Here is a 19,858-nt window from a genome sequence, read left to right as displayed (position 1 = left end):
CACGTGTGGGATTACCGCGTGCTTGACACTCGCTAGCAGCATTTAAGCAACTTTATTGTATACTATTGGCATCCCAATCTTTTCCAGTGTTTGCATGTAACTGAACATGCCCAAAAGAGTGAGTTGTTAGCGTACCCAGTCTTTAATCTTGCGCTTTGTCAGGTTGAGATGCGACTTTGCTCTGTTGCAAGTTGGCTGGTGGTGCCAAAGCTTGGAGTTGTGAGGTGCATGGGAGCAGGGCTCTGCAGCTGAGGGCTCAATAGCTGAGAGTGAAGGTTATGTAGTGAAAACTGCAGAAATAAAAATGAGTTTGAACTGGACTGTGAGAAGCTTGAAAATGGAAGGCTCAAAGTGGTGAGGTTTCAGACATTGAACATGAAAATATCCCTGTAAAACTGACATAGCAACAAATGAGAAGCTATTTACACATTCACCTACTGTGGACACTATGAAAGAAATTTTGGGTTAAATAAGACACTTAAAAATATTTCCTCCATGTCATAGAAACTGTAAAGATAATCTGCAAAAATGTTTTGAAATGTTTTAGTAAGATGTTAAGACAGAATCTGTATAGATTTGGTTTTTTAAAGTCAGAATTTTGTACTTTGTGTTTTATATGATTGCTATTTATAGTTGCAATAGAATGTATGTCTAATCTGGGTATTAATTCTATAGGATATTTGGGGATTAGTAACACATGGATGTATGGCAAAAATGGCATCATATTTCCTGATGGACTCTGTAGCATGTCAGTAATAACAACAAAGCATGAGAGGAGTGGGTTCTTTAGGACCACTGGGTTTTCTCCTTTATGCTGTGTGTATTGTGCTCATTTAATTCTCTCCTTTAAAACCTCTTGTATAAAGCTTTTTTGTAATTGTAAAAGTTGAAGAATAATGAGATTGAAGTGATTGGTGTATATATTTATGTTTTCACAACAAATTTTGCAAGTGTGTGTGTGGAGGGATTGTGATGGTTTTGTTTTATTGTGGAAAGAGATGAAAGTTTGAGATTATTTTTGCTGCTTTTTTTTTTAACCTCTTTTTCATTACTGTTCAAACTGGAATGCAGTCCAGAATAGTGCTCTCCCTGGAAAGTGGTACGGCTTTAACCAGAGCATATTCCCATCTGTAGTCAGTCAGTCATTGACTTCAGTAGATCTTTGTATTAGACCCTCAGCAAAACCCATAAGAATTCACAACTTAATGCTTTGTAAGATGAGAAACTAATCTAGTTGGTTTCTTTCATATATAAATACAGTGATGTGGTATTTGCCTTTCTAGCCATACAGAGAAAGAATGTTTTAAATTAAACAAACAATCCATTTTCATTAAAATGCTCAGTCTTCTGTTTAAATGTCATGAAAACATTTGTGTTCGTATTTGGACCTTGATCGTCTCTTCCTTATTTAATTCAGCCAATGTTTTACACAAGTGAGATCTGACCCACAGATTCTTGATGTCTGTCAGACTTAGGAGATAGCTTAAACTGCTTCTTCCCAAGAAGCTTTAGGCTGAAAAAGAAAAGCAGCTGAAGAAGAAGAAGAGATGGCAGAGAATGTGGGACCTTAACTTGCCGTGCTCTAAACAAAGGATGCGTTTGGTGTGCTGGCATTTACAGTTGCTTATCTGCATCATGATGGAGCTAGTGTAGTCTGACAGAAACCCTTAGAAAATTCTAGTGGAGCCTGCCAGATACACAGTGTCCAAAATATGTTGGACGTAGACATAGACTAGCTGGAGTGCTGACCCTGTAGATCAGGTCTTTAGGAAGCATCCAGCTCCTGTGGAGGTGCTGAGTAGTTGCTTTCCACATGCTAATGGTGGCTTGAGAATCCTGGATGAACTTGCAATAACTGTACGTGAGAACTTTTACTGCTTCACTGAGCAGCTGAAACAAAATGTAGTGCCTGAGGCATAATTTTCTTGTTCATAATGTTTTTGTGTGGTTTTACTGTGTTTTTATATAAACCTTAAAAACTGTTTTTATTTCTTGTTCAATTTAAGGCAGTCCTCCTCTATCCTGAAGGAAGAAATCCAGGTGAAGAAAGACCATGCCTTTGTTTAGTAAATCGCACAAAAATCCTGCTGAGATTGTGAAAGTTCTGAAAGAAAACATGGCCATATTGGAAAAACAAGAAAAAAGGACAGACAAGGTATGAGATAACGTTGTAGAAGACCAATAAGGTTTTTATGCTGTAGAGCAGTAGAAGGGAAGAAAATTGTGTTTGCTCACTGCCCTGATTCTGCAGGTGCTTGCTTGTGTAAGTAACTGTGTTGGAATGGTTCTGCTGAAATCAGGGGTCTTTTGTGTAGGTAAAATACAACAGATCTGGGGGCCAAACCAAAAATGCTGACATCCAGGAGCCTCAGCCAAAATGAAGGATGATCTCCCACTACTTCAAACAGTAATGCATCTAACAAAACAGCTTGGAAGGCTATTTGAAAACTATTATACTATAGTTTTAGCAGGATAGCAAATGAGACTGTCAATTAATGTGTAGGTATCCACAGAGCAAAACTTACTTCTGATGAACATTGTTCACATAAAACAGCAAACCTGTGTGTATCCAGATGAGATATCCAGAAGAGATTTCACTGTGTTGATCCTTTACACCGTTCTGGGTGCTGGTGCTTCCTAAATGAGCTGTGCTACTCATATTCTAATTATAGTGCTAGGCTTTTGCTAATATTACTGCTCTTTTCTAATCCTGTGACACAGACCCGAATTACTTTCGCCACTTTTCCAGTGACCACTTGAGAAGATGCTCCCCAACATAAAAAATGCTCTCAATTAGACATTTGTGCTTGCATAAAATCAAATAATTTTGTTTTCTTTTTTGTATCTGATACTCTGGCCCTCTATACTATCGCTGTAGTAGAAGTATATGATTTTAATTAACAACAAACTAATTTTAAGTTAAAACTGAATATCAAAGGAAACAGAAATAGCTGATAAGTGATATTAGTAGAGTTTTCATGGAGCTGATATTTGCATGTGTGCATGTTGAGCTTCCCCCAGTTGTGCAGGAGCCTGTATTAAAACAACCCCAACCCAAAAGGTAGGCATGGAGCCCTTCGCACCCTTAGTGAAATCCTCTTGAAACTTTTTGGTTCAAAGGAAGTAGCTCAGAGTGTGTTAATTATGTAAGATTGGTCACACGGATTTCTGGGAGGCCTCCAGTATTTGATGTCTCATGCTGAAATACCTTCGGTTAACTGAAAAGCACTGAGAGAATTTGACTCAACTAAAACATAAGTAACTAAATAAACCAACAGAATCTGTTCTTCCCTGCTGAATTCATCTTTTGGAGCCTGATTAAAGAAGACATTCAAAGCAGAAGCTCTAGACTCGGATTTCTTTTCGATTTGCCTTGCAGCATGACTCCTCTGGGTTGTGGTTTTGAGAATTTTTGGCTTTGAGCTGGTTTGTTTATTTGTGTGTCAGTGACAAAGGAGAAGAAATTCAGACTTCTTAGAAAATCAAGAACTTGATGTAAATCTTTCATAAAAGTCAGAACAGCTGGTGTGTGTTTTCCGCACAGAACAAAAGATACGGGAGTGTTTCCTTGTCATATTAGAATGGAAACAGCTCATGAACTTAATGACGCTTATTTTATAGGAGGAGGTTGGATTTCAGTTATTTTTTACATACTTCATTGCTATAGTGTAGAGGCTGTTCCTGGGGTAAACGAGGGTGATCTGGGGAGAGGAGGGAGTGGGACAGGCAGTCCCTTCAGCAACAAGGCAGAAGGTGAAGAAAGCAGCCTTTTTTTTGTGGGTATATGGTTTATATGGCTTGTTGACTCAGAACTTTGTGCTGTGATGTAGAAGAAACACATAGGGCCTTCCTCCTTTCAGGAGGAAAGATGTGAGACTCCTTGGTAATGCTGCCTTTCATCTAGAGTGTGCACTGAGCTGTTCTGAAATAAATACCTATTAAAGAAAATAGCCAAATTTGTTCTCCTGAGTTTAGGGAAGTAAATTGTAAGGAATGTCTTTAGTACTGTGACGATGATAAACTTTAAAAAATGGCAGGAAAAACAATCCCCCCAGTTGCATCTGCTACTATCCATTCAGGTTTGTGGACTTAGTAATACCATTTTTAAGTGTTGTTTGAAATTTGAATTGGAGAAGAACAGATGATGGAGGCACTTTCAATGGCACACAGGTCCTCAAAAGTTAGTAATGCTAATAAGTAACATGTTTTCATGAGTATGATTAGAGAAATTTAACTGAAAACAAAAGCAAAGAAGAACAAAATACAGTGCTGTACACTGCTCCTCAAAACTTGGCAAGGTTTTTAAATTTACCTCCAGTTTGATTTCCAAATGGAGAAGAAACGTGTCAAACTTTCATGAAAAGCTCCAGAGGTCTAGCTCCTTCAAGAGTCAGAAACTCTGGATATCTCAGAGCTGCTTTTGGACTCGGTGGCCCTGTGAACACAGAAGTTTGGAAAGCAGAAATCTGAAATTTTTCAGATTTCTGACTCCTTGTCTGCTGTGAGAACTAGAGGGGTACTGTTGTGCCTCACCAGAAAACCAGGGTATGACTCCAGAGAATCCCTGTTTTTTCATGCAGAATAGTTTCAAACTAGGTCTTACTTCAGATGCTTAAACAAGAAGATTTATCCTGTGACAATTGAGCTGTTATCGTAGTACAACCAATATTGTATGTGGGTTGAGACAGCTAAAAGCTGCTAATACAGCTGGACTTGCCAGGGAAGTGTGGCAAAGCTTGAATTAACTGCAGAGGTAGCAGAGAACCTTCTTGATTCCTTTCCCAGTTGAGAAGTCATAAGTATGAGGTGAAGGTGCCCTGGGCAGCTGGGAGCACACAAGGTCAGACAGGAAGAAGCTTGATGCTTCTCACACAACTTTGTGAAACTGTCAGCAGGAACCATCTGTGTCTTGGAGGGGAAGTTTTTAAATAATGCAGAAATGATCATTCCTACCAAGCTATGCAGGACGCAGGTAGAGGGAACTTTACAGCAGAGCAGTTGAGACTTCAGGGTAATGGGGAGAGGGTGGAGGACAGAGCTTGATAGATAGGATCAAGAGAAGATAGGATAGAGAAGCCACTTGTAATTGCAATGGAAATTATACATCTTTTCTGTGGCATTTCCATGTACACACATAATATAGGAAAGTTTATACTCTTTCTTCATGATGCTTTTTGTTAGTCATGGAGTAGTACCCATTCAGGCTTTAAGTACTGTTGACTGAGCTAGCATCTGTCTTCTTAGAAAAGGATTGAATTTGACCCAGTTTCTCCATGTGTCTTATTTTTTTTAAACTATTAATGTGTGTAGTGTTGCCATAATGCTTTTTAATGCTTTTTAAACACTCCCTACTGAAAAATAGGCCAAGTTTGAATGTGTAGTTCTTACTTTTATGTGTGGGTTTCTTTTTTTACTTGCATGGATGTGTGTGTGCTTAAAGCTTTGCCATTTTCTCAGCTACATTCTGGTGGTTGATAGACCACAGGTTGAGAAGTGCCAGCACACGTGGCTCCTTTTTCTCTGAAGTGCTCTTTCTAATATCTTGGTTTTATAATTTTTTAAAAATAACATCTGTTTTAAAGAAGGCATTGTAGCACTGGCAAATCTAATGTAACAATTGGGCGATTAGGGTAAGACAGAGCTGAAAAAGTGGACTAAAGCCTTCTTTATCAACCATCCTCTTCTCTTCCAACATCTGAAATAAAATAAAATGTTATTGGAGCATGTATGATTACTGACATCCTGTTCAGGCTTTGATGTGTTGAAGAAGAATTAATTAAGTTTTATTACAAAATTCTATAAATGTCATAAAAATTTTAATCTCAGTCATGTAGGACCAAAATGTTCTTGAATTTAATAAAAAAGCCCATTCTGGAATTAGCTAGAAAAGCAGGGAAGTATTTAAATACCTAAGAAAGGAAGCCTTCAGCGCTTAGACTCTCCTCCTTTCTGGCACGAATCCTGTAGCATTTGGAGGATGCATGTAAATAGGGATGAGGAGAGGAGAAACCTTGATATCAAGTGCTCAGATCTGTTGAACCTGAGGAAGAAGGGACAGCTTGTGACACGCTGGTCACACTGCTTCATTTATTACTGATATGTTGCCATGTCTTCTGTTGATTGATGTTGTAAAAGATCATTAATAAAAAGGATGCCTGATCCACCTCACAAAAAGAGAGGTGTGACATCCTGACTTCTTGAAGTCTTGTGTTCAGCTGCTGAGTCCAGTCGGCACAAAGCAGTGCAGGTGGCATCCAGTATGTCACTGAAGGATGTCCTTGAACACATCACCCTCTTGCCGCTAACCACACACTTTCGGGTGCGGCAGCCTGACTCAGTGCCATCTGTGGTGCCTACAGGTTTGGTAACATTTTCTGAACTTGCCTTGCAGCAAAAGCCTTTCAAGTGTCACAGGCTTTTAATTTAGTGCAGCAAACGGATCTGAGGTTGGTTGAAACTTGGTCTAATCTTTGCAGGTAGTCTAGATGGGCCGGAAGATTTGCAGTTTCTGGTGTAGCTGATCCAAGATTAAGGGTTTATTGTGGAAAATGAATCCAAATGCATTACAGCAGGTTCAGGGTGCTGGGCTGAGTGTTTTCCTAGCAGGCAGAACTGCAGGCTGCAGCACCTTTATCAGTGTTCAGAAACAGAGTGAAGCTAGATGTACAATAACCTGCAGTCTCTAGCTTCTACTCCTTTAACTTAAATATATCTAACAAGACTGCTCATTTAGGTAGGTCACTGTAATCTGTCCTCTGTTTCACCTCTGTGTGCTGTAACAAATTTAGTACTGTTCAGAAGGATCAGGAGAACAGCATTTTATTAAGGCTACATTTAAAAGACTTCAGGATTTCTGGAACAAATATTTCTATCAATAAATCCTGCTTTTTTACATAGCAACAATGAAGCCATTATAGGCTCTTGTTCACCTCACTTGCTGCTGCATTCATAAAGCATCTGGGGAGCGGTGTGTGAGGTGAGGTGCATGCGGAGGACATGATGTGCATTTGCATGGAAGAATGGTTGCGTGACTGCTGTGAACGTGAATACCCGTGGATGCGATTCTTCAGCTGCCAAAGTCAGTTGCAAAATTGCCTTCAACTTCATTGCTGCAGACTGAAACTGAGGGAATGAGATAAGAAGGGCTTGGCACCCCTTCTTCCTTGCTCTGTGTGTCCTGGGGTTTTGTGGAGTGTTTCATGTTTCAGCTTCCCTGTTCTGCTAAGGCCTGTTATTGCTCTAGAGATGGGAGAAACTCCAGATACCATCAGGTGCTGGTGCCAAGACTTTAAACCTGTCTCTTCTGATTGCTTTTTATTTTTTAAGGGCCTTACAACCTTTAGTTCTATCTTAAGTGCAGGATTAACAGTAGGAAAGAAATTTATGTCCAGGTGGGGCAAACCTGTCTTCTCCACTTAATCATAAAAATGGCCAGTCTTCGCGAATGAAGATTTTGGGAAAGGTCTTTTACCTTTCCAGCCTGCGCAATGGATTTTTTTAGGTGAGACACAGAATGCGCTGAACTGAGCCCACCCTTTAATCCTAAGGTTCATCTGCCGGGGCCAAGCAAGCTTGGACAATGGCAGTGAGGTCCTCAGGACGTAGGTTTGTTTAGAGTGACCTTCTCATAGATGGATGGCCTCACAGGGCTAACGAGCTCCATCTGCCCGGGGGACCAGGAATCGAACCTGGGTTGCAGCAGTGAGACTGCCACGTCCTAACCACTAGGCCATTAGGGGTCCCACCATTTAATCATCCATCCTTTTAAAAGGTGTTTCCCTATTGTGCCTGCTTGGCCAAATTGTCGTTGCCAGCTTCCTTGAGTACTAGTCCATAATGTTTTACTAAATGGCAAACTTTAGGCCTCTTGATCCAAAATGTCCAGAATTTGTTCCTATGGATCAGTTTAGCATGAAATTGTATCAAGAATAAGTTAGCTGAGGTGATCCTGAAGTTACACAGGTGTTGGATTCCAATTCTGCTAATGGCTTTTCTTGGGAGTCCATACAGACTGTAGAGAGAGAGACCTGCATTGGCACAATTCTTTCAGGAGAAAAATTGGTTTGAATCACATAGAGAGAGTATTTTTAAACCAGTTAAAACCAAGTCAAGGAGCTTTATGCTTTTGGTTGCAGTATGTAGCGTGGAGTACTGGCAGATCACTGAATCACACATTGGAGTATTTAACATCACACTGGCAGGCATCTGTGTGTGTTACTGTCTGCTGCTGTGCAAGAGAGCAACAGTTTAGAGAGATATTTTTGGTCTGGAAATATGCTAGGTACACAAACAGAAGCTGTATTGCCCTATTTGCCATATTCTTATGAACAATTGAGGATTTCTTCACCAGGCATCCTGTATTTTTCTTATGTGTATTTGTTATCTGAGTTTGGGAAGGTGGAAAAAGTTCTTGCAATCTGTTTTTTATTCACTGTTATGGTTGGTCATAAATGTTATATTAAGTCCCCAGATGAATAAAAGTAAGAATAAGCCCTTCTGACCTGTAACATATGGACATACATGTGAGACCTCTAATTTGTTGATGAAACACAGGTAAAATAGAGACAGCCCACTGAAAACTTTGAAGAGTTGCAGCTCAGGTGTAGGAGCTCACTGTTGATTATTCAGGGCCTTATGCTTTTCCCTTTATGTTGTTTGTAATCTTCCTTGGAAAGGAGTAAAAAGATGCAATGGATCTACCTTGAATAAGAGGAGATCCATCTCTCTCTCTCTCTGACAAGCATAATAGGTCTGGATCACAAGCACTTAATATGGCTTTGTTAAGATAAATGTGAAATTGCCATAGGTAGCTGAGGAGAGGAGAGGTGCAAGGTTAGTAAGTAGAGGTAATTTTTATTAACCCAGTTGGAATAGCCAGAAATTCATGTTGCTGAAGTTGAGGACTCTTGGTAAAATATATCTGTGGTGTGCTATGTATGGGGGTTTTAAAAAACCTGTCTGTATGAAGTTTTGATTTCTGAAGCAGATCTACTTGGTTTATTTTGCTATATCACACAAGCAGTATTGCAGATAAAATAGGTTAGCCTTTGAGTATGGAGAGTTTTAACTCATGTAATTACGGAAATAAAAATTCAGCTTTTGCCATGAACAACAGATAAGAAGGCTTTGTTTTAGCCTTCCATGCTGTTCTTTAAAATCTTACTGGAAGATTTTGTAACAACAACAAAAAATATATAAGTCTTGGAGGATTTCTTTGTACCTTAAAGGAAAAAAGAAACCAAGAAACTCCTTATTGAACTCTGTCATATAATAAGAGGAAAGAAAATTAACTGTTTTGCAGCATTCCTTAATAATGCTGAATTACTGCCCTAAGAACACTGTCATGCACTTTGACCCTCCTGTAGAGAACAGTCCAAAAAGCCAGATAAAGCTCAGAAATTGTCTTCTAGACCTGGCCAAGCAAGTTAAACTGAAGAACCCAATATTAAAACTGTGGGAAATGAAGATCAACACTGGAGTATGGAAATATTTCAATACAGGCATAGTAGTGTTATCCATTCTGTAATAAAGACGGGACCTTTGCAACAAGATTGGCTGATCTTCATGTGTGGGATAGGCTGTGGAGAGGAGTGTCTTGAGGTCTTTCAGGGAAGATTTTTTCGTATAGAATTTTAGGGAATCATTTCTCTGTAAGCTCCTTTCTTTGTGTTATGTTCCCGTTAAGTCAACAGCAACAAGACTTTGATCTGTGAGGAAAATAAGCTGCGACAGGTATCTTCAACTTATAAAATTTCCAGCTTTTCTTGTTGAAGCTGTTGGTAGGTTGCTGACAAAAAATCAACTTTATGAGCAGGGCAGGTTGAACGTGTTCATAATTTGATTTAGAGAGGTTATGTAGGCTTATCTATGCTGTCAGTTTTCCAGTTCTAAGGCTATTGTACATCCTCTAGCCCAGATGGGTTAGCAGAGGATTGTTAGATTTCAACATTTTCACAAAATGCTGTGTTTCAAAATGAACTCAAAACCCTCTTGTGAGTTGCTGGTCACTATAAACTATACTCTGTGAATGTAGAGTTATTTCTTGTTGGAAATGACTTGTTAGTCCTGTGTTGGATCAATATAGAGAAGAAATGACCATCATTGAAAAAACTGCCTTTGTTGCACAGGTGGGTCTAGGTTGTGCTCTCCTTCACTCCCCTTACACAGCTATTGCAAATCAACGTTGTAAGTCATTGGACACTCACCATGCACCCACCTTGAATTTTAGTGTTCTGCGATGGAATTGGATCCTCCCAAGTCTGGACATTGTGAGCTAAGATGCCTGTAGACTAGAAACCTGCAAGTTGCCTTGGAAGGTCAAGATCCTGACATCTTGTGCAGGGACAGCACTGATGTGTGTGCTCGGAATCAGCTTGCGCTTCATCTTTGCTTTGTTGTCCCTACCCACAACTTTTAGCTGACCAAAGTTCAGCTTATCCCACTTTTGACATTTGTATGTAATACAGATAAGCCATTCTCTTCAGGACTGTGTGTTTAGTTTTCTTCTTTCCCCCCTTTTCCCCTCTGTTCACAACAGCTTTTGTAAATATAATGGCATAAATTCAGTTATGATGTAAAGGACTCATCCCTAGAGGGTAAAAGGAAAATCTACTGGAAATAAGATTGTGACTAATTGCAAGACTGAGGCAAATGGCTAAAAGTGCTTGGATATTTCATGAAAATGTTTCTTTTGCTCTATAACTTCTGCTGAAGTGATGCTTGCAGCACTTTGCTATTGTTGCTGCTGCCAATTCTGGAAAATAAAAAGTAATGTGGAAGTCATAATAGAGTTTGGAGTTTTTATCAAATCTCTTTTTTATTTTTTGTCACTGACATTCTGTTTGTGGCATTGTTAGGGGGAAGAGTATCTTGCTGAGGCTTTTTGTTGATTTTTGCAATTTTTCCTGAAGAGGGTCAGGACCGGTCTGACTTCTTCTGTAGATATGTTTCTGTCATCCTGTATTTCCATGTATTTATGTGAGTGTATTTGCTTTGTTGTTTGTTTTGGGCACATCTTAGGTCTTTGGATCTTGGAATGTCTTTTTTTTTAGCAAGTTTCCATGCCAGAAACAGTGCTTATGTACTTAAGGTATTATTCTAAAAATGCTTTAAGATTAAGTGGAAATGTCAAAATGGAGGCTAGAAGTGACTGTTAATTTAGGAATCTGTGTTCAGGATTATGGTTTCCCTCCAAATAGATTGTGAGGGATAGGCACTGAAGAGCAGTCCTCAGATTTGACCAGGAATAGCTTTGGTGGCAGGCTGAATGTCAAACCAGACTATCCGGAGGATATAAAGGAGGAGGAAGTTAAACCCAGAATGTAAATTGCACGTAGAAAAGCTGAGAAGATGATCAGATGGGATGGCAGATGATTAGAGAAGTACAGCTCTTGTGCCCATTTCTGCCCATCAACACCAGTGTTCTGTAGTTTCATTTTCTCACACAGCACTTTTACTTTTTCACCTCCTTTTCTAGAATAAAACCTAAAGCTGAGCCTTGCAGGCATTTTTCTACATATCAGAAAGGACTACTTACACTTGAAAACAAAATTTATTAATTATTTTTTTTTAGCTACAGAACACCAGAGATATTCCCACCCTGCCCAGCAGAATGGGTGAACAGCCAAACGTATGAGTTTTTGCTTTGATATGAAAATATTTCCCCAGCTCTTACAAAGACTTAGAGCTTTAGCTTCCAAGATAGCATCCCTGTTGTTAGTCCCATCTGTACTCTGTGGGATCTCTCAAGTGACATACCACTAACATTTGAGGTAAAAATAGGCTGTTTTGCTGAGTGATGGTAAGGAACAGTAAGATTTCTACTGGTTAAAGTTATCACATACTCATACTCATTTACATGCCACTCATGCTGATCTATATCAAAAAGCAGAAAACTGAGAGTAGGTACTAGGAGATTAGAGGAGAACAGTTCTTTATGCTGTGCAAATCAATGCTTGAATCTTCCAGATAAATGCAATGTAAAAGTGGCTTTTTATTTTTTTTATTTAGAATTTCTAGGTTTTTACTACAATTTTTATTCACTATATGAATAAAACCTGTGATTTAAATCAATATTAAAGTATTGGGAGATGAGCAGCAGGTGAGAGATGCCTCTTCATAGCATTGTGTGGTTATTTTATGCAGATTGATGAGATGGTATTTGAAAGAATGATATTTTTCCTTTCAGTTTATTTGAGAGATGTATTGAAATTATTGATCTGGCTTTAAATATCCATTAATGTCCTATTAGGTTTTACAAATGACTCTTGGGTTTTCTGTGTGTGTCTCGATTATTTTTTTCCACCTGCTATGCTAACAAAATACTAATTTCAAGTAAAGGTTTTGCAGTATAGATGTGAAAGGCTACCTTATCTTCAGAATCTTTAACCATCCTGCCTGGCACTTTGCTTTCATTCTTAGTTTTGCTTTCAAACCTGTTCCTTACTTACTTCCCACTCCCTGCCAAAGAATCCAATCAGCCTTGCTGCAGATCATGTTTGTAATAAATATAACCAGACCCAGGAAGAGCCATTGCCTCCATAGCCCCATGGCTGGAGCAGGTGGCATTTAAAGCACACACATATACGCACATGAAAAAATAACACCTTTGCTCCACGGAGTCTTTATTTATACAAAGTGGAGCAAACTTGTGAGGAGAGCGTGAGCCGGAGCCACCGTGCTGCGGCCAGTGGTCATTTTCCTTGGGAAGTGGGATGTTGTCATTCACATCTGATTTAAACCTGCTGACTGCCAGGAATGCTAAGCTGTTACCTTTTTATAGGTGAGTGTCTTTCATTTTCCTGTTATAAGTGTTCTGGTCAAGATCTTTTGCAAGGTAATTCTTGATTTTTCCTCTACATTAGGTATCTGAAACATTGCACAGAATTAGTTTACACTAGGTGGAAACAAAAGATGAAAGATTTGTTTTACTTCACTTGGTGACAGCTGTGGAGCTTTACTAAAGCAAATTGTTTAATTTAAAATTTCTCAACCTGAGGCTGAAGTGCCTGTGTGCTCAGTAAGCAAATCCTTTGTGGAAGAGGCTGGCTAAAACCACACGTGATGAGGAGAAATAGGTGGTGGCAATGCAAAGGTGTCAGGTTTTGGCTGGCATAGAGTTAATTTTTTTTTCTAGCAGCTGGTACAGTGCTGTGTTTTGGATTTAGGGTAAGAATAATGTTGATAACACACTGATGCTTTAGTTGTTGCTGAGCAGTGCTGACACAGAGTTAAGGCCTTTTCTGCCTCACCCTACCCCACCAGCAAGTGGGCTGGAGGGGCACAAGAAGCTAGAAGGAGACACAGACAGAACAGCTGACCCCAGCTGGCCAAAGGGATATTCCATAAATTATGGCATCATGCTCAGCATATAGGGTTGGGGGGAAAGCTGGATGGAGGCTGCTACTCAGGAACTGTCTGGACATCGTTTGGCAGGTGGTAAGCAATTGCATTGTGCATCACTTGTTGTTTATTATTATTGTTATTGTTATTACTATTTTTTGGCTTCTTTTCTGTCCTATTAAACCGTCTTTATCTCAACCCACAAATTTACTTCCTCTCTCCTCCAGTTCTCTCCCCCCTTCCACTGAGGGGGAGTGGGCAAATTGCTGTGTGGTGTTTAGCTGCCTGCCATGTTAAACAATGACACAGGGGTACGAGGATTTATTTGGGTTACCATTAGAGGAGCTGGGACAATCTATCAGCAAGCAGCTGATGAGGAGGCAGAACAGCAGCCCCCCTGCTGGTGGGAGCAGCTGCCTGGTTCAGTACCTCCATCTGGCCCATCCTGTCCCATGTGTGCTGATGGAACCCACTGGGGAGGATGGGGGAAGCAGTGGTGAAATTGCTGCTGCTTCTGCAGGGCAGTGCCTGTCTCCAAACGTGTAAAGGATCTTGCAGACGCTTGTTGGTAATTGCTCTCTTGCCCCTATTTTATGCCTGTGGTCTGTAATTGATGGCATGCAGTGTTTAAATTGAATATATCTTGTGTAAGACCTACAGGATGCAGTGTGGATGCTTCAGCCTCGGTGACTGCATAAAATAATTAAACCATTTTTTAATAGGAAACGATCATTGTAAGTACGATTAGAAGTGTTTTTTTGAAATACATGTCTTTTAAAAGAAAATCCTTTTCTTTTTCTTGTCTATTTTCTTTAAAACAAAACCTGTTTCTGCTGGCGAACAGGCATCAGAGGAAGTGTCAAAATCTCTGCAAGCAATGAAGGAAATTCTGTGTGGGACCACAGACAAAGAGCCACCTACAGAAATCGTGGCCCAGCTGGCACAAGAGCTATACAACAGTGGCCTTCTAGTGACGCTTATTGCCAACCTGCAGCTGATAGATTTTGAGGTAGGTCAGCATCCATAAACCTTTTCAACTCCTTGGTTTCAGTGTTGTCGGTGAGCAGAACCGTATTTTTGTGGAATCTAAATAATTTTATTGCATTCAAAACTAATTTTTACGTGCTGAAGAAAAGCAGCTGCTCTAAATTGGTCAGTGTTGTGAAAGATGTGGTCATACACTGGCAGTAAATAAAATGCATGTGATTTTTTTTTTATTAAAACAAAAACAACGACAAGATATTACCATGTGCATCCAAACAAGATGAGAAATGATGCTGAGAATACTGTCTAGGACTAACCTTGTAAGCTACAGTGATAAAACTCTTTGAGATAGTGCAACTGTCAGACCCACTGTCTCTGAAGAGTATGTCCGATTTAGAAAGGGTTCAGGGACATGGAATAAAAATAATTAGAGGAATGGGAAAATCTCATGTGGCAAAGACTGAAAAAAATTAGAATAGTTTAGTTGAGAGGAAAGGAGTTGAAAAATCTGTTAAAAACTCACAGCAGGGTAAATTGGGTGGCCCTCACTTAATTGTTTGGATTAAGAGAAGAAAGGAATATAACTTTTTTAGAAGGATTAATCTGAATCTATATGTATATATTATTTAATTATATATGTATACTATATATATATATAAATATATATATAAAATTCTATATTATGTGGAACTTCTTACCAGCTTTGTTGTTAATATCAAAAATGTAGTAGACAACTGCTAAGACAACTACATTTGCTTATAAGTAAGAAGAAGAGTTATAGTGGAAAAGACTGCAGTAATTCAGCATAGATATAAACCCTTTTAACTGATGTTTGACTGGTAGGGACTGGGAAGAAATTTTGTCAGTTCATTATAATATTCCTGTGGTCTACAGTCAACCGGGATAGTGTCCCCCAGGGACTGCTGTTATGAGTTCTGTGATTTATGTGGCTCCTGGCTGTTAGTGAATTGTTACAGGTGTCTGAGCACTGGGGAGAAATCCCCAGATCCCAAGAGCCAAACCTCCACCACTGAAGTCTGAAGCAGGAGCAGTACCCAACCTATAGGCAGACACTGAATTGATAAATCAGTTTCTGAGAGAGATCTTCTGATGCTCTCAGAGCCCCCATTTTGTGGGAGTCACTTTCTTGTGGAAGTTTTTTCTCCTTATATTGAAGTTAGTTTCTTTCCATTTTTGTACATGAATGAAAGGGAGGAACAATGGAAGACTTAAGTTTTCTTTTTCCCCCTTCTTCCGCCCATGCCCAGTAAAGCCAGGATTCAAGGACTTATTTATTTATATTGTATTAATTTTTGAAAGTGTTGTTAGTAGAGTTCTCTCACTCTTTTCTCAGGTCTTAAGTTTAGGAGGTTTTTTTTTTAATACTAGAATTTATTGAGAACTTTTCCTTTGTCTTTTCCTTGACACCTCTGGTTACTGTTGTGTCATAATTGCAAAAATACTCAAAATCCATCAACCCAAACCCTTAAAAACCTTTTAAGAAAAAAGGAGATGGGGGAGGGGAAGATATTGTCAGCACAGAAGGGACACTACCACATTTTTTTTAGATTACATGACAGTCTGTATTGCTTCTGTCAGAAAAAAAAAAATCTGTATGGACATATTGAACGCACAGTCCTTAAATGCAAGCACTGAATGAAATACCTAATCTGTTGCTGAATTACTGTTATTACAATTTTAATAATTCTAGTTGCAAAATAGATTTTCCCATGATAAAACCTTTCCAACCATTTAGCAAACCTGTTATACATACTCTTTTGGCAAAACACTAGAAACAAAATGCCATCGAAGAAGAGGATAGAAGAGTATGTGCTGCTTTGTCTTCATAATCCCCACTGACTTTTCCAGTTTATGAACTCTTCTGCTTCCATTTTGTTATATTGGTGGCCACAGCTCGTATTTCGGTTTCTTTTTTTAACAAGCAATTTCATCACTCTATAACCTGCAAATTATTTTTTTGATTCATACATAATGGTAGAAGGCAAAATCATAAATTACTTGAATATCTGATTTCCGAAGGAAATAATGTTTCTGTAGGTTACTTTGTTTTGTCATGACTCCCTGTCTACTCCTCAGTGACCCTGTTACCCACTTGGATCCTGGTTTTTCACAGCTGTACTTCCTTTTGAAGATGTGTTTTCAAAGACTGTGTAGGGGAGACTCGCACACATCCATAGAAAACACAGCTTTATTACTTCTGCCACTCAAGAAACATGGTATCATTTTGGTGATGATATTGCTAAGAAGCACTAAAGTTGGATTTGGGCAGGAGCTCAGAATCAAAATCAGACTGAATTTTTAGAAACTTAAAATACTAAATTTATTGTTGAACTTTGAAGAACTGAGGAAAGTGTACACACTGAAAAAGTCAACTGAAAATGTAGATGTTACTAACTGCGTGTAAGCCTAAAGACTCACAAGCTGTATAGCCCCTAAAATAGGCAGTAAATAGCTGCAAGTCTGGTACTGGTTATGTTAGAATCTTTCCCTTACTTTATCTTGAAATGGGAGCTAAGTTAAGGGATAGGTATCATGCAATTTGTTATTTATATAACACATCCTTGACAGTTTTTCTTGTTCATATCTAGGCACTTTCTCTTCATGCTGCCTTATCTTGTGCTTCAGTGGCCATATATATTTCATTATAAGGCAAAACTGAATTGCAGATCCAAGTAAGAAGTATTTCAAAAGTATTCCTACAATTTTCATATTTGATGGTGAGGGAAGTCTGTCTTGGTTCCCTCCTGTCTGCCTCCACTCCCTCCTGGAGAAGCCAGAGAGATCAACTCTGGCTTTCACCTTCATGGATCTCTAGAAAATGAGATATAATTGCATACATCTATATCTATATAGAATCATAGAATAGAATCATAGAATAGGTAGGGTTGGAAGAGACCTCCAAGATCATCAAGTCCAACCCCTGATCCAACTCCAATTACTATATCATGGCACTAAGGGCCACGTCCAATCTCTTTTTAAAAACCTCCAGGGATGGTGAATCCACCACCTCTCTGGGTAGGCCGTTCCAATGTCTGATAACCCTCTCTGTAAAGAATTTTTTCCTAACATCTAACCTAAACCTCCCCTGGCAGAGCTTGAGCCCATGTCCCCTTGTCCTATTGTTGGTTGCCCGGGAGAAGAGACCAACCCCCGCCTGGCTATAACCTCCCTTCAGGTAGTTGAAGAGAGTGATGAGGTCGCCTCTAAGCCTTCTCTTCTCCAGACTAAACAACCCCAGCTCCCTCAGCCTCTCCTCATAGGACTTGTGCTCAAGTCCCTTCACCAGCCTCATTGCTCTTTTCTGGACCCGCTCCAGCACCTCAATGTCCTTCCTGAACTGAGGGGCCCAGAGCTGAACACAATACTCAAGGTGTGGCCTCACCAATGCAGAGTACAGGGGAAGGATCACTTCCCTGCTCCTGCTGGCCACACTGTTCCTGATGCAGGCCAGGATGCCATTGGCCTTCTTGGCTACCTGAGCACACTGCTGGCTCATGTTCAGCCTCCTGTCGATCAGCACCCCCAAGTCCCTTTCTGCCTGGCTGCTCTCCAGCCACTCTGTCCCCAGCCTGTAGCGCTGCAGGGGGTTGTTGTGGCCAAAGTGCAGGACCCGGCACTTGGCCTTGTTGAACTTCATTTCATTGGAGTTTGCCCATCTCTCCAGTCTATCCAAATCCCTCTGCACAGCCCTCCTGCCTTCCGGCAGGTCGACACTCCCTCCCAACTTGGTGTCATCTGCAAATTTGCTGATGATGGACTCAATCCCCTCATCTAAATCATCGATAAAGATGTTAAAAAGGACTGGGCCCAGCACTGACCCCTGGGGGACACCACTGGTGACCGGCTTCCAACTGGATACAGCTCCGTTCACCAGCACTCTCTGAGCCCGGCCCTCGAGCCAGTTCCTGACCCAGCAGACAGTGCCCCTGTCCAAGCCGTGGGCTGCCAGCTTTTCCAGGAGTATGCTATGGGAGACAGTGTCAAAGGCTTTGCTGAAGTCCAGATAGACCACATCCACAGCCTTTCCCTCGTCCACCAGGTGGGTCACCTGATCGTAAAAGGAGATCAGGTTGGTCAAACAGGATCTGCCCCTCCTAAACCCGTGTTGGCTGGGTCTGATCCCTTGTCCATCCTGTAGCTGCTGTGTGATTTCACACAGGATAATCCGCTCCATAACTCTGCCAGGCACCGAGGTCAGGCTGACAGGCCTGTAGTTACCCGGGTCAGCCTTGCAGCCTTTTTTATGGATTGGGGTGATATTTGCCAACTTCCAGTCGTAAGGGACCTCCCCAGTGAGCCAGGATTGTTGGAAGATGGTGGAGAGCAGCTTGGCAAGCTCTTCTGCCAGCTCCCTCATTACCCTAGGATGGATCCCGTCTGGTCCCATAGACTTGTGAGGATCCAGATGACTCAGTAAGTCACTAACTATTTCCTCCTGGAATACAAGGGGACTATTTGGTTTCCTATCTCTGTCTACCAGCTCCAGAGGCCAGTTGCCTTGAGGGCCACCTGTCCTACTGGTAAAAACTGAGGCAAAGTAGGTGTTAAGTACCTCAGCCTTCTCCTCATCTTTATTAACTATGTTTCCCTCCAAGTCCCTCAAAGAATGGAGGTTTTCTTTACCTCTCCTTTTGTTATTAATGTATTTATAGAAGGACTTTTTATTATCCCTAACAGAAGTGGCTAATTTAACTTCAAATTGTGCTTTTGTATCCCTGATTTTCTTTCTGCATGATCTAGCTGTCTTCCTGAATTCTTCGTAAGTAGCCAGCCCTTTCTTCCATAGTCGGTAAACTCTCTTTTTATCCCTGATTTCCTTCAGAATCTCCCTGTTTAACCAGGCTGGTTGTCTTCCCCGCCGGCTTGCCTTTCGGCACACCGGTACGGCCTGTTCCTGTGCACTCAAAACTTCCTGCTTAAAGCACATCCATCCCTCCTGGACTCCCTTGTTTTCAAGGGTTGTTTCCCAGGGTATGCTCTGGACTAGACTTCTGAATAGGTCAAAATCTGCCTTCCGGAAGTCCAGCGTAGAGGTTTTATTGTTGTTTCTCCTTGAATCTCTGAGTATTGAAAATTCTATTATTTCATGGTCACTGTTTCCCAGGCGGCCTTCAACCAGTACATCTCCCAACAGCCCTTCTCTGTTTGTAAACAGCAGGTCTAGCAGGGCCTTACCCCTGGTAGGTTCATTTACCAGTTGATGAAGGAAATTGTCCTCTATACACTCCAGGAATTTCCTAGACTGCCTCTTCTCTGCAGTATTGAGCTCCCAGCAGATATCTGGCAGGTTAAAGTCACCCACAAGGACAAGGGCTGACGATTTTGAGACATCTGCCAGCTGCTTGTAGAATATTTCATCCCCTTCATCATCCTGGTAGGGCGGTCTGTAACAGACACCTATGATGATGTCGGCCTTGTTGGTCTTTCCCTTGATTCTGGTCCAATATCTATCTATTTATCTTGTCTCCTCTCTGCTATTGCATATAAAGCTGCAATGCACCCAATATTAAGT

The 19,858-nt window shown here is 40.5% G+C and overlaps 1 protein-coding gene across 4 annotated transcripts in view; it reads left to right on the top strand.

Annotated features, from left to right (window-relative positions):
* Positions 1-19,858, top strand: part of CAB39L (calcium binding protein 39 like) — a 67,242-nt gene that overhangs the window by 25,782 nt on the left and 21,602 nt on the right. For all 4 annotated transcript variants that reach the window (XM_027674381.1, XM_027674382.1, XM_027674384.1 and 1 more), the window contains 2 exons: positions 2,007-2,155; positions 14,186-14,350. In XM_027674381.1, coding sequence (XP_027530182.1) covers positions 2,054-2,155; positions 14,186-14,350 — 267 coding nt within the window. In that variant the 5' untranslated portion in view covers positions 2,007-2,053. The remainder of the gene's footprint in view (positions 1-2,006; positions 2,156-14,185; positions 14,351-19,858) is intronic.

The sequence above is a fragment of the Neopelma chrysocephalum genome, unplaced genomic scaffold (assembly GCF_003984885.1).
Source record: "Neopelma chrysocephalum unplaced genomic scaffold, ASM398488v2 Primary Assembly neopelma1_25, whole genome shotgun sequence".
NCBI lineage: Eukaryota > Metazoa > Chordata > Aves > Passeriformes > Pipridae > Neopelma > Neopelma chrysocephalum.
Note: the sequence above shows the minus strand (reverse complement) of the source record. Positions and strands in the feature narration are given on the sequence as shown.